The sequence below is a fragment of the Macrobrachium rosenbergii genome, chromosome 4 (genome assembly GCF_040412425.1).
Source record: "Macrobrachium rosenbergii isolate ZJJX-2024 chromosome 4, ASM4041242v1, whole genome shotgun sequence".
NCBI lineage: Eukaryota > Metazoa > Arthropoda > Malacostraca > Decapoda > Palaemonidae > Macrobrachium > Macrobrachium rosenbergii.
In genome coordinates this window covers 4,068,332-4,084,307 of record NC_089744.1, presented here as the reverse complement: position 1 = coordinate 4,084,307, position 15,976 = coordinate 4,068,332, and the positions used below count along the sequence as shown (strand labels likewise).

The 15,976-nt window shown below is 39.8% G+C and overlaps 1 protein-coding gene across 8 annotated transcripts in view; it reads right to left on the bottom strand.

The window, feature by feature from the left end:
* Positions 1–15,976, bottom strand: part of LOC136829995 (vesicle-associated membrane protein 7-like) — a 140,033-nt gene that overhangs the window by 36,332 nt on the left and 87,725 nt on the right. For 4 of the 8 annotated variants that reach the window (XM_067089201.1, XM_067089210.1, XM_067089184.1 and 1 more), the window contains 2 exons: positions 7,497–7,705; positions 6,420–6,539 (listed from right to left, as the gene is read on the bottom strand). In XM_067089201.1, the coding sequence (XP_066945302.1) occupies positions 6,420–6,539; positions 7,497–7,703 (327 nt within the window). In that variant the 5' untranslated portion in view covers positions 7,704–7,705. Of the gene's footprint in view, positions 1–6,419; positions 6,540–7,496; positions 7,706–10,812; positions 11,027–11,069; positions 11,347–15,976 lie in introns of those variants that run through there. The other 4 variants (XM_067089173.1, XM_067089191.1, XM_067089221.1 and 1 more) reach the window with 4 other exon arrangements.

Here is a 15,976-nt window from a genome sequence, read left to right as displayed (position 1 = left end):
TCCTCGGTTGCTGGGAGATGGATTAAGGTGTCCACGGTTGCCAACACAGCACACAAAACCACACAAACAAAACTGAAAACAGACTCTCAACCAACAAACGAGCAAAAAGAAAGAGACACATGCACCTCAATGTCGGTAACCGGTATCCAAAACTCAGACGAACTGACCGTCCACTTTCAAGGTTGAACTTCAACTCAAGACTCCCCCAAAACCGAAATCTCCTCCACATTTTCACAGACAGCGCCGTAAACAAACTCCAACTAACGACCCTTATCCCTCTTCCAACAACCGAAACACTCACTAACGACAATTTCTCTCTCTCTCTCTCTCTCTCTCTCTCTCTCTCTCTCTCTCTCTCTCTCTCTCTCACAGAACGTTGGGAAATGCTAAGTAAAAATTCATTCATCCCTCTATAACCATGCGGACTTTTTGACAGTTGGCAGACACTTGGACATTCGAGCAGACTCGATTATAATGGACTCAATAACACCACGCACAGGCCGAAGACATACGCGGAAAATATGGAGACCTAGCACAGGCATAGCTGTGGGCTTGACAAACTGAGCCAAACCCTTCTGCAGAGCAGACAGTTCTCTCAACTATGTCCTGAGGGAAGAGGAAACATAGGCCTGGAGGCGAAAATAACAGGGCTGAATGTGACTGTGTGATTCCCTCAGCAGTAAGTGAGCACCTAAGTTTTCTCTTCTTGAGGTTTTAAAATAAAGAGTGGAGATCTCTAAAAGACATCTCAATCATCCTTACCCACACAGGACAGGACTCAGACAAACCAAGGTAATGTCTCTCAACTAAAAACTGGAAGTCTTCTATCTTCTTAACCAGAGCTCCTGCTGTCTAAGAGGAGGGAGCTTTCTTCAGGAAGCTCAAAAATACTGGACATAAATGTCCTCCAAAAAGGAAACCTCTCTATACACAGACTAATGCTCTCCGTATGGCGCCCAGATGTGGGAGACTGATACTGAAGAATTGGTGCGAGGTTATCAGGAACTGGCACTGGTCACTTGAAAAAACCAGAGCCAGGTACTCAACTGGGAACTGGCGTTTAAGATAGAACAACAGTGCGTTAAAAAAAAACTGTCAGTGAGCGAGTGATAAATGTTCATAGGCAGGAATCAAGTACTGGATAGATATCAACACTCTGCAGTAGGCGCCAAGTGTTCTGGAATCGGCGCCAGGCACTCAGGAGTTGAAACCAAACTTTTGGCAATCAGTGCCAAGCACGCAGAGGCAGACAGTGGGCGCTCAGGAGCAGGTGCTGAGCACTTGGAGACTATGACTGTCGTATGTCGCCAAGAGAAGAATCTCTAGTCTGTTGGAACGCAATAGGAGACATCTCGTTGTCACTATATCTCTTCATGGGTCGGGATGACCCATGGAAAACACCTAGAATGCCTCTTGTCAGGGCTAATTTTGAGTATGATGACAACTAGTGGGCACTAAAAGGGACGCCCTTCCAACGGCAGTCTGAGGGTCTTCCACTACACGAACTGAGTGACAGGTTCTACCGCAGACATGGCTTCCTCTGGGTAAACCCCACTAACCTCCTTTGGACCTTCGGTATTTCTTCTTCCTTCCATCTAGGAGCATCGGGGAGGGCACTCTGGAGCCACTGGATGCTTGGAAGTTGCTGGGCACCTACGAGCGCTGGACGATTCGCGGACTCACCTATTTGCGGATTTCTCTATGGAACATATATACATATTATCCACTGAAAAGTCGCCCATTCACAGTACTTTTCACTGAGAAATATTTGCTAATTACTGTATTTTCATCTCATTTTCATGACTAAATGCACTTTTTTGTGATAAAATTATTAAAATACTCAGGTAGTACTTGAGTTACAATATTTTGCCTTACAATAATTCGATTTTGCAATGGGGTAAGCAATTAATACTGATACGACAATATTTATGAAATATCTTTAAATTTTAAGCGGGCGCGGGCAGCAGAGTACAATCAGGCAGAGAGGGAAACCAAATTACAATAGACCAACTTCTCATCTCTCTATCTCATCTTCCAGTAAAAAAAAGTAAACGAGAATGATAAAAGTATTGTTAGTAACGTTATACTCTTGCATAAATGTGTACAGCCATAAAAGAAGTTGGTCTATTGTAATTTGGTTTCTCTTGCTGCCTGATTGCACTCTGCTGCCTGCGCCTGCTTAAAATTTAAAGATATTTCATAAATATTGTCGTATCAGTATTAATTGCTTACCCCATTGCAAAATTGAATTATTGTAAGGCAAAATATTGTAACTCAAGCACTACCCGAGTATTTTAATAATTTTATCACAAAAAATTCCTTGTCTCCCAACAGAGCTCCCCAACCTAGGCTCGACGCATCCGAGAAGTCTAGGTTGGGGTTTAACGGAGGGAGAGATTTCCCTTGCGACAACCTCCCTTCTAAGCTCCACCAACGCAGATCCTCTTTTATCTCTGGAGTTACTCGGAACCCGAAAGAGTCTGGGTATTTTTTCCTGTCCAAACTGATTCTTAAGAAGAATTACTGATTCTTAAGAAGAATTAGAGCATTCTTATATGAAGTCTGCCCAGGGGTATGAATTGTTCTATGGACGATAACGTCCCGAGAAGACTCATCCATTCGTTGGCTGAGCATTGGTCCAGAAGAAGAAATCTGTGCACTATCTTGAGGCAAGACTGTATTCTCTTCAGTGAAGGAAAACCTGAAAACTCTGAGAGTATATTATTATCCCTAAATAAAGAATCTGTTGTGACAGAATCAACTGAGACTTCTGAACTTTGATCATCAATCCCAGCTCCTGGGCTAGGAGAGAAGAGTCTTTTGAAGGTCCTCTGAACATTTCTCTTTCAACTGGGCCCCAAGCAGCCAATCGTCCAAGTAAAGGGAGATCTTGATTCCCATCTCATGGAGCCATCTTGCTAAGGGAGCGAGCACTCTGGTAAACACTTGAGGCGCCGTCGATAACCTGAAACACAGAGCGCGGAACTGGAACACTTTGTTCCCAAACACAAACCTCAGAAACTTCCTCGATTCCCTATGTATTGGGAGGTGGAAGTACGCATCTTGCATGTCTCCAGATGTCATCCAGTCTCCCTGACGAATGGATGGCATGACAATTTGATTTGTCTCCATCTTGAACTTTGTCTTCTGAACGAAGACAGGAGCCCACATTCTCTACTAATTCTATTGCCCCCTTCTTGAGAAGGGATGACACTTCTTCTGAGAATGCCAAAGACTTCTTCGAGCCTTTGGAGTACAATGACAATGTTATTGTTGAGGTGCTTAAAGGTGGCTTTTCTTCAAAGGGGATAGAATAGCCTTCCCTCAGAATGTTGACAATCAGGGATCTGGCCCCCCTCTCTCTCTCTCTACTTCTCCCAGAAGAGAAGGAGCCTGGCTCCTACAGAAGTTCGGTGTATGACATTCTCACTTGCGAGGCAAAACGGGATGAGGAACTCTTAATGGCTCTGGAGACAAATCTGCTGGACGAATGGGATCCAGACAGGGATCTCTGTCTGCTGCCATGAAAGGGCAGAGTCTGCAGCGGGGAGACTGTCCTGGAGGTATGAGTGGGCACCTCCTTAGGATGCCTAGAGGATTGGGCAAGAAGATCTTGTGTATTCTTCTTCTGAAGATCCAAAGAAATCTCCAGAACTGTAGCCTGCGGGAACAGGTGATGATGATCCAGAGGGGAAAACAGAACTTCTGGGAGGGAGTCACTCCCCTAGAGGTGTAGGAACACTGAAGTTCTCTCTTCTTTAAAACTCCCATTGTGTAAAGGGATGCTAATTCCAGGGAACTGTTCCTGATTCCTTTATCAATACACGAGAGGACCCCCAGCAAGTCATAGGCACTATCTTCAGGAGTAGTAGGGCAGTCTTTAATCTTATGGGCAAGAGAACCCACTGCCCAATTGAGAAAACTCAACACTTCGAATACCATGAACAAGTTTTTAAGGTGTGAGAGCTCCGTCGAACTGAATGTGATCTTCGCTGAAGCAAAGGCAGATCTACGAGAGGAATCAATCAACCCAGAGAAGTCCCCTTGGGAGGAGGTCGAAAATCCCAGAGAAGGAGCTTCCCCTGTGGCATAAGAGAGCCGTCTCCTCTTAGACAATCTAGAAGGAGGGAAGCTGAAAATGGCTTTACCTTGTTCCGTTCCCTCTTCTCCACTAGCCATCCTTCAATAACACCAAAGGCTTTCTTGGCAGAAGAAGAAAGCACTAACTTGGGTAGTCTCGAAAACTCTCCAAGAAAAGTTGACGCGGGCGAAGAAGGAGCTGCAGGCGAAAAGCAATTTGGGAAGGTAGCAAGAAGCTACCTTAGCAGCAATGCATAAGCTGAAGGATGCGCATCTTGAGCAATAACTTCTTCCTCATCCGAGGATACAGGAGACAAAGCCAAGTCCACAGGTTGGTGGGTTGAAGGAACCTTCTTCAACAGGCTCAAAATACTGTGGAGCTTGCTCGGAATCGGGTCTACCACAGAGGGCACTTGCTTGCTAGAGAGGGTAAAGCCTGAGGCGCGGAAGTTCGAGACACAGAAGAATGCCCAACTGCTCGGGGAACAATAGCAGCCAAAGGAGTCAAAGCGTCAGCGGCATAAGCATGGTGACGCTCTGGAGCCAATGGAAGATAGGGCACCAAAGGAAGCTTGGGTGCCACTGGGCACTTCATCTTACTTGGCAATCCATGAATCAAAGAGCGACGGGTGAAGACGGGCGCCCTGTGACGCTCTAGAGAAGACAGGCACTCTGACACAGCAGCAAGAAAAGGAGCAAACAAGCGCTGAGACGATTTCAGGCACTCAGAGGAAACCGGGCATTTGGCAGTCAAGGGAGCTTCCAACACTGCAGGGCACTTGGGAGCCAGAGGATTCTCAGGTGCAAGAGGACACTCAGAAGAAGACACCTTAGACGAAGAGGGCTTACGAGAAGCAGGATACTTGGAAGTCCCTCTCTGACTCTCAACCAAGGGAGGAACAGAAGGAAAATGTTCCGGACTGTCCCAATGACTGCAAGATGGGAGAAGACTGCAAACAGGTTCCTTGAATTTTTTACACGGTACTGGAGGAGAATGAAACACATCACCCGCATGCCTTTTCGAAGGGTGTGATTCATCCAAAAATGCCATTGGCATCTGGGAGAAGAATCATCTGAGCTAGATGAAAGATGATGCATGTCCAGGGATACGGCTTTCCAGCGGCGTTTGGCTGCAACCTGGGATTCAACGACAGGTTCAACCGAGGGGGGCGACTACCCGTGGGCAGACTTCACGGACCTCCCTTAGGCTACTAGTTTGACTCCTCCCAGGTTTAGGGAAGCATGACATTGACCTTTGCCTAGGAGAATTGGCAGGACAGGCAGCCACCTCCTCCACCAACATATCGCTGACACTAAGAGCAATCAGGCGCTCCACAACACTGCACTGGTACTAGGAGTAACAGGGCGCTCAAAATCACTCTTATTGTTCATAAGGACCTTACCCTTAACTGAAGAGACTAAACAAATTCAACAATCAATTCGAACCTTCTACACAATAGATTCAACAATCAATTTGATTTTATCAATTTTACACTCAAGGCTGGCAATGGTGTTGGGTTTGGAAGCAAGAGAGCCAGGTAAAGGAGCAGGTTGCATAGCAGGAGAACTGGGTATGGGATCAATAGAAATAACAGGAACGTCAACCTCGACGTTAGCATTATCATTACCATGATCAACAGGAGATCCCTGACTAGCTAAAGACTTACTAATCTGTCTGGCTGTCACTTTTCTCTTTCTTTAAATTAGATCTGTCTTCCAGCCAGTCTACACATCCATTACATCGTAAGTCCTCTGAACAAATTTGTCCCCTACAATACGTGCAGATAGAATGTGAATCGTAAGATTCCTCAGTCAAACGCATATTGCAGCCTCTGCTGCAATACCTAAAGCTAGTCAAACTTGATTCCCACATTTGGAAAAAACAAGTCAACTAAAGTCACAATCGGTAAATAAGGAAAGTCGTTATAAAAAGAATCACAATAAAGGTTAAAAAGAGAGTCTAACTCAATCTAATAAAGCCGAAAGGCTATCAAAGCACGAATACTTCACCAAATACGATGAGAAATCAATAAGAAAGACGAATTCCAAAATCAGAGCTGCTGCTAAAAGCTGGTGTACAGCCATTAGCCGGCAGAAACAAACTGAATACTTTTGCTAGCTGTTCCTCCCTTACCCCGAAAGTGGGTGGGGTTAGTCACCTAGCCAAACAAAATAGCACAACATGCGAACTTCAAAATTTTTAGCTGCTGGTTAATAGAAACTATAGCAATGTAATTACTTGGTAAGTTACTTATATAAAAACCTATTTTCTTTTGTATATGGGATCTATGAACAGTCAAAATCTATTCAAAATACAAGAAATAAACAACAATCACTACCTGAGCAAATTCGCTGTTCATAGCATATGGAAGTGCAGTCTGAGCCCGTGAGCCATACATTGCTTCAAATCTTTGTTTGATATCTTCGAGAAATGCAAATGCTCGTTGTCTAACATAATCCTGAAAATATAAAAAAAAATATATGATATATATTCAAGGCACTATATGCACAATCTTTTACTAAAAGCAATAAGTAGTAATGTATCGCAAACTTGCACCTGAAAAGTTTTATCAAAATCCATTCCGAACAAATTCTATAAAGTAACTGTGAACTAAAGAATTGACTTCTTTAGGTTTGGTTATTTGTTGCAGATTATGACTGCATAATTTTGTAGGTTTTTTTCATTTTTAAATTTTGGCATTTCATGTTTAATTTTGTTTTCTATTCTTTTTTTATTTGACAATTTATAATTTTCTGCCATCACTGAACTGCAAGACAGGTAACAGTAACGTAAGAAAAAGGATAAAAACATCATAAATTGGAAAGAGATTACTAGATTTCAGTGTTCACAAGAATATCCCATTATTAAGAAAACATTTATAATCTGTGATCTGTATATAAGACCTCCACTACTCTATGCAACAGTGATATGGGCCTTCACAAAGATAATGAAGACTTGAACAGTTTCCCTAAAAATTCTAAGATTCATAGGATGATGGACTGATTGGTTGAAGGTTCTCAGGTGTCATGAAAGATCCATGGGATGTAATGTGAAGGGGTGAAGAACAGTCAATCAGAGAAAAATATTAATGTAAGTACCCTGTATCTGGACAAAGATCATTGGGAAGTCCCACAAAATCAAAAAAGGGTACAAATGAAGGCCTGAGGCAAATGTAATTCCAAAAATGGCAAGAACTCATTTATCTTTTAACTCTGAAAAGTGACAATATGACAGAAAACAATAATAATGATGATAACCATTAATTTCTTTGCATTGATGCAGACAATCTGTCAATAATTCTGCACTGGATCTCCCATATTTTCATCAATCACCACCTATACATGATACTGCTACAAGTAGAAGATTGAATATCCATAAAACATATTGCCAATAAAAAAGAATTCTGTTTACTTACATCATCTGTGATACATAAATAAACAATTCCATCTTGTGCAACATAGTGAAAAAGATAAGATTCGTGCGAGTAAGTTAAGCGTCCAGTCTCCCTGGGGGGAATCTTCGACAAAATCTGTTCACTGACTTCTGCAAAATTCCCAGCACACATAGCATACCGGGACAGTACAGTTGACCCCCGGGCAATCACAGAGTAGAGTAGAGGCATATCTGAAACACGATAAAGTAAAGGATTGAAAAACTAACTGTATATCAAGAATGTTAATTACAGGCAAGATAAATATTTGACCCTAAGCAAATATCACTACTATAATTGTAAAAGGATCAAAACACTCATTGTAAATTAATAATGTTAATTACAGACAGGCTAAATACTTGACCCAAAGCAAATATAAATGAATGATATTTTGAATTTTTCAAAACTATACAAACCTTTAGTCTTTTATAAGGCTATACTCTCTGTGAAAGGTATCTCTGGTCGCTGAAGCTAGGTAACATGGTGGTTAACTAGCAACAAGTGAGGGGGTGGGAGCACCACCAATTCCCTTGACTTTGGCATTCACAAATTTTGGGTTGGTTAGGGGTGGGATTGATAAATGACTTCTGGTTTTTATATCTACAAAAATGCAAATCACCTTCAATTTACAATTTATTCCTATTAGAATACAAACCATTGTCTTTTATACAGAGAAATACCAGCTTCCCAGTCAAGTATGAGAGTAGGGGACGGATGATGCCTGTAACCACCTGTAAAGCCTAATGTTAGTGCCGAAACGGCCTGGTGCCAGTCAAACACAGTACTGTATCTCTGTTTGGGATGGGAACACCTCAAGATAACAGTGGTTTTCAGCCTGCCCTCCCTCCGATATTAAATGGGAGATGGAGTGAGTCATACCAATATTCATTACAGTTCAAGATAGGATACACTCTTGTGCAAGTGACCAGACCAGCATGTGCATGGTTACTGTCTGGAGAGAGAGAGAGAGAGAGAGAGAGAGAGAGAGAGAGAGAGAGAGAGAGAGAGAGAGAGAGAGGGGGGGGGTGACCAGTGAACTTGAATTCATATTACTGAACCTTCGCTGAGATGCTTTTCTGTCCAATGGATTTTGGGTTACTACAAGTTAGGCTGTGACTGAAAGCCCTAGTTAGAGACGGAACCACATCTAAACAACTGCCCAATGAATTGCCACCATAGGCCACTTGAGTGAAACCAACATCACAGATCCACAGTGACTGGATGGATAAGTCATGTGACCAAGCTCAATTTCAAGGTGAATTAGTGTGTGCGTGTGTGTGTGTGTGTGTGAAGTGGGTGGGGGAGGATAGAATAGTGTTGGCACTATGAAAAAATAAAATGGAATAATCCAAGTAAAGCAACCCTTTTTTTTTTTTTGTTTTAGGCAAAACAGTGCATTTCCAAAAAAGCAAAAAATGAACGAGAAGTATTCAAACTCAATTGGCTGCATTTACATAAATACCAACAAAAATACAGTACTGTATATGAACGCCACTTTAGCCATTAGATCTGGCTGGGAAAGATCCAGACAACCAGGTCAGGAAAAGTTAGGGCTATCTAAATGCTGTATTTCCACCTGTGCACAAATCTTCAGAAATTACCAATAACAAACAGATGATTGGCTGGTGTTTTAGCATTCTTACTTTTCTTATGATGTGATTGCTCTTCGTGTCAATGCCATTTGGTGCAACTTGTGATGTCACTGCACAGTTGCAGAAATATGATGTTGTATAATTTGTTCTGGAATATTTTTTTTTTTCATTTAATATGCAATAATGTTTGGTCATTTGTAAGTTATGTAATGGCATCACAAAACTCTCATTTCATTTGGATATGCAGTTGCTCTTTAGTCAAAGTTGTTAACAGTTACTACTATCTCTTCCTCAAGGCTAAGAAATGGCATAGCCTATCTATTGCTATGAAGCAAGTTTTTTAATAATTTATAGCAGTGTTCATTCGTTGCGCAGCCTGATTCCCACCAGTTGTCGACTGGGGCAGGTCCCCATACATAAATAGACATAACCTTTCCTATAATGCCAGGTCCTGACCTAACCAGATCTTACTTACCTAACCTAACTTAGGGTGACGTGCCCCGACCTAGCTGGGGGGGTGCCACGCAACTACAGTAAAGTTTCACCGCAGGTTTTAGTGTGCAGGGAAACACAAAACGAGGGAAAATACAAGGATATTAATCCCACTGATAGTTCTTATTTAGAATTAGGTAAGTTTGTAGAATGTTTTCAAACTAGCCCATTATCATGCATTTGCCTCAGGTAGGGACCTCATACTTTCAGTAGTAAAACTTTATAAGTTTCCAATAAGACTCCAGCCAGCCATTTTTGCATGAAAAACCATTACTTATGGGTTTTTCATGCAAAAGTGGGTAGGAAATGATAGGGCACTAAAAGAACCTAAAAACACCAACCTAATGTAACCTAGGGGTGTTTACTGGTTACAATTCTGCCATATTAGCTATGGAGGGGGTAGTCTTACCTTATAAATCGTAACATGATTAATTTTTTATTTATCATTTGCACGTAGTGTTTATGGGATTCAATATAATGAGAATGAAGAGCTCTTTTCAAAAATGTGGGTTACAATCTCATATCATGTATTGGCAACTTATAAAATAATACCCCTTAGGTTCGATTAGGTGTGGTTGTTAAGGTCACTTACAGAAACGGGTAATTTTTTGGAAGACTCCAGCCAGCCATTTCAGAAGGTTCCAGCTTGCCATTTTTGCATGAAAAACATTTTGGGTTTTTCAAACAAAAATAGCTAGGAAATGACAGGGCACTAGAAGAACCTAAAAATACCAACCTGACAAAACCTAGGGGTGTTTACTGGTTACAACTCTGCCGTATTAGCTATGGGGGGGGGCCGTTATTATCTTACCTTGTAAGTCGTAATTTGATTAATTACTTTTCTCTGTTGTTAAGCATTTGCAGAGGTCATGTATCGAGATGAAATTTTTTGTTTTGATGTGTTTTACCCAAGAAAAATATTAATTATAATATGGGAGGTGGCTGGAGTCTTTTGAAAAATAACCAAAAACGAACGTCAGAAACTTTCAAAGTACATATTAAAGAATGGAAAATATTTACAGAAACTTTCAAAGTACATATTAAAGAATGGAAAATATTTACAGAAAGTTTCAAAGTACATATTAAAGAATGGAAAATATTTACAGAAAGTTTCAAAGTACATATTAAAGAATGGAAAATATTTACAGAAACTTTCAAAGTACATATTAAAGAATGGAAAATGATCTTTACAAGTCAAAACGTAAAATTTTACCGACCATAACTCACTCTAGCTCACGAAGTATGAGAAATGTAGATATGACTGTAGAGAAAGTGGTTAACAACCTCGGGCTGAAGTAACGAACGGATGGGCAATGAGCTATTCGGATGCCTAAGGCAAATAGGTTACAGCCTAGCTAAACTACCCTAGCAAGCACCCGGCCCAAGAAACTACAACTCCAAGAAACTACAACTCCAAGAAACTACAACTCCCTCGTCCCAAGTGACGCCTATAATAAACACTTGTTTGCCGTACTCGCACTTACTTCAGTAATGCCACGGCCGGTCCAAACTGCTATAGTGAGAGTACGCAAATGCACAGGGCCGTCAAAAGACACAAACTCTCGTCGACGACCATGACCGCGCTTCTGTTTGACTGTTTGATTAGGTGAAACGTGGTTAGGAAGTTTCAACTTTTTTAAAGGCCATTTGTCGGGAAGGGGGCGATGGGGGGTTTTGTTTACAAACAGACTCCCTCGATCGCGTGTTCGGATGCTAGGTGCGTGATGTGGATTCATTTCTTTTTTTATCGGCCCTTTATAGTGCCGTTTCTCTTGTCACTAAAGCATTCTTATAAATTAAATGAAATGTAAAGACTTGTTATGTTTCAAATAAAATAAATTTCGTATATCCTACGGCTTTTTTCCATATACAGTGAAGGGAATCGATGGCAGGTATGTATGGTGGGTTCAGTACCCACAAAGCAGAGCGCTTTTCAGTCTTGTGTTTTAAACTGAAGAACTGTTTACACAACAAAGCTAAGAATTTATTATACTTCGGTTATGGTTCTCACTTCGTAAATTACCGTTACTTAGTTTATTAGAACGTCATATTCGTTCACCGTTGAAGTAGGAGGCATTATGTTTATTTGCATTATATAACAACTGTAATCGTTAGCACGCATATGTATTAACTGTGTTACAAGGCCGGTGTAAAAGTTCGCATCTGCCTTGGTATAGCCCATACATAAGCGCAGTTCAAATTTTTTTTATTAAATAATCACCGTCAGTGAAAAATAACTGAAATTCGTCTTTTGCTTCAATGACATTTAAGTACTGTATTTAATTTTAACCACCGAATACAATAGTCACGATAAATAAGTAATAATCAGCGTACACAGAGAATTCCGTCAAGTGTGAGTGTGTTGTAAAGTCATTTAAAGGATTTTATTCATTCTGAAAAAAACCAAGATGGAACAAAGTCTATAGACATATTCACGCGTGTCCCACTTTTCCTTTCCTTTTATTCGTGTTTCTAGGCGACCTAGCGTAAGGAGCAGTTATCTGTTTGAATTCCGCCTTTGTTTTATGTTAAGAGACGTACTTATAGCGGTTTATTTCCCGGTCTCTTTTGCGAACTTTTGTAGTTTATCTACTAAAGCCTTGCTACGTGTCAGACAAGATATGTCTTCTTAGCTTTGGATTCTTCTTCTTCTAGTTTGAGCTGGCCTCTTGAATGGGTTTCTGTTCTGAAGCAGCCAGTGATCAATTCTGTAAAAGGTATCATGGTCGATGGAGACAGCAGACAGACACTAAGAACACATCCGTTTCTCCTATGACATGGCTGTGACAGAATCATGAGCTAAACTTCACGATTTGTTGGTTATGGCTGAAAATCCCAGTTGCCATAATTGAGTAGAAGGATACAGAACTGACTGTTACTGGACGTTTCCGAATGTCTCAGGTTCATTTTGAATTTCCTTGCATTGTTTTACAGAAGCAGTTTCTTAGGCCGTGTTTGTTTTTCTTATTGTGAGCTGCAAACTGATGTACGTCAAATTCTCATTTCGGGTCAACATTCGAAAAATTTCAGTATATCAAACGAAATGGATAAAAGAAGTAAAAGCTTGCATTCCTCACTCAAGTAATTCACCATTTTGTTAAAGTATTTATCACTGCCTAAAATTTTTGCTGACGACGACTTTTTTCTCTCTTGCTCTTGCTCATGTCATGATGATTAAAAAAATACTAATAACTCTTATGCATTCGATTAAATTTCCTTCATTCATTTAGAAACCGATTTTTTTTCTTGGACCTTGAAAATGTGTGAAATGTGCGATATGGACCCCGAGCTAAAAAGTTTGATGACTGCTGGTTTATGTGAAGAAGAGCGTGAGCGGGTCAAGTGTCTATTATGATCCAGTTATGTGAGAAGTTTGAGAGTAAAGGGAAAAAGCTGCATGTGACATTTATGGACCCAAAAAGAATATGACAAAATTATGAAGGTGAAAAGAGACTGCAGAAACTAGTAGAAGAATTTGACAGTTTTTTTAAAGGAGAAAGTTGATTTTTTAATTACTTGTGAGTAAATGTAGCGTTTGATGGTGAGATGAGAGATGAGGTGAGTCACAACAGGTGAAGTTAGAAAAGTATTAGGAGAATTGCAAAATATTTGCATAAAGGATTGTCTATTGGTCCTAAAGTTGAACAGTGCAATGTGTGTAGGGGTTTTAATATGTTACTTACGTGTCATACGTGCAGGTGTATTTACAGGCTAATGCTGTAGCAATATTCATCACATAAAGAACATACACAGACACACATACATGCATATATATACACACAGTATATATATATATATATATATATATATATATATATATATATATATATATATATATATATATATATATATATATACGGCCTCGATGAACTCACGCCACCACATTCTGTCCTGGGCTAACTCCTCAAGATCTCTCCAACACTCGTCTCCTGCTTCCCGCCTCATTGTCCTCAACCGCGCCTCCTTTGGCCTACCTCTACTTCTTTCGCCAAGGGCAACCCACCCCGGTGCATCTCATACTATTCCCTGTCTTCTATACACATGCCCTAGCCACTTCCAGTGTGAAAACCTAACATACTCATCGACTGGCTGCACCCCCGTTACTTCTCTAATTCTGTTATTTGATATCCTATCCCTCCAATTAATTCCTAATATTCTTCTGAGAGCCTTATTTTCAAATGCTAAGAATCTACTATCCGAAGTCACTGTACTGCACCGTGACTCATGGCCATAAATCAAAATACTCCTAACCATTACCTTATAAATTTTGATATTTGAATGCACAGAAAAAACTATTATTCCAAATATTTCTAAGCATTCCCATTGCCTGATGATGCTTTATTAATCTTTCCATAAATTCTGTGCTTAGAGAACCATCCTTATCTAAATAAGTACCTAAAAATTTAAACTTATCCACTTGCTTTACAACCAATCCTTCAGTTAGAAAATCCTGTGCATTTTCAATATTCATATTCATGATTTTAGTTTTCCACTTTTAATGACAAAACCAACCTTTCGACCTTCACTCACTAGACAATCCAACACTCTCTGTATCTTTTCTGGTCGCTCGCAGATCAAAACCATATCATCAGTATAATTCAAGTCAAGAAGTTTCCTATTTTCTCCCCAGAGTATACCTGCATCCGTTTCTCATTTAACCCTTCTCATAACGTAATACAAACAACAGAGGAGAAAGAATGCCAGACTGAATCAGAACAGACTTAACTTCAAATGGATCATTCAAAAAAAAAAAAAAAAAAAGAAAAAAAATATATATATATACTGTATATATATATATATATATATATATATATATATATATATATATATATATATATATATATATATATATATATATATGCATGGTTCTAGGTATTTTGACTTCCAGAACTTTGACCCCCGGTAATTTCACTGCCGGTATTTTGACTCCCGGTAAAATGCAATCTGGTTTCGTTAGCACCCGGTAATTTGACACCCAAAATAAACAAATAGCCTATTTAGAAGGCATATATATTTTTTTTTAAATAGCTTAGGACAATTACCTTATCTAGGAAATGGAAATGACATAATTTGATTGTTTCGTAAGTTGAAGGCTTAGTTTACATATTTTTTTTTTATTTATTTAAGTATATAAGTAACATTTTTGGCAGTTGCATCCGAGCTCCTGGCGGTTATAAAGACATTTTTTTATAACCATGTTTCGTACCATTCAGAGCAATCCGTAGAGGAAAGAAACTCTTAGATGACTTAAATTACATTTACGGAAGGCAGAAAACAAAAATTCATTGGAAGTGTGAAACGAAGAGTTGCAAAGCACACTTACATTACATTAACGTGCGTGCTCTGACACTCTTCACTTCACACTTCCAATAAGTTTTGATCCATCAGCGTTTGTTTTCTGCCTTTCGTAAATGTAATTCAAGTCATCGAAGACTTTTTTCCTCCACGGATGCTCTGAATGGTACGAGACGTGGTTATAAAAAATGTCTTTATACCGCCGGAGCTCGGATGCAACTGCTAAATGTTACTTATATGCTTGAGTAAAAAAAAAAAAAAACGTGTAAACTAAGCCTTCAACTTAAGAAACAATCAAGTTATGTCATTTCCATTTCCTAAATAAGGTAATTGCCTTAAGCTATTTCAAAAACATATCCTTCCTAAAATAGGCTATTTGTTTAATTTGGTTGTCAAATTACCGGGTGTTAACAAAACCGGACTTCAGTTTATCAGGAATCACAATACCGGGAGTGAAATTACCGGGGTCAAAAAGCCAGGAGTCTACATACCGGCACGATATATATATATATATTTATATTTATATATTTAACTGAATTACAAAAATATATCTTTGATGTATGAGCAGAGACAAATATACTCGTGTGCTTTTGCAATGTATAACATACTGTAAGCTGAGTTGATTATGACAATAGTTAAACGCCTAGTAAATGCGAGCATCCGTGTCTTAATCATGGCTATAAACACATAACAAGCACGAATTCTCGTAAGAATTAGTCCTAAGCATCCTTGGACTTCCAGCCCGTTTGTCATTAAATTAAACGAAGCGAAAACACTGTCTGTCTGTCTGCCTCTCTCTCTCTCTCTCTCTCTCTCTCTCTCTCTCTCTCTCTCTCTCTAGTTGTTTTGGTTCATACTCTTAATCACTTTTATGAGGGATTGATGAATGTTATTGCCAGACTGACTGGTGGGTCTGCACTTTGTCACGTTTGCGTTTACTCTCCGCGTCAGTATTTTTTCCTTCCCTCTGCGTAATTCAGCTTTTTAAGAGATAAACAATAAGAAGCAGATAAGGGAGGAAGAGGCGAGTTTTTTTTTTTTTTTTTTTTTGAACAAAACTGGTGAAGTAATGAGAGTAAAAGTTGG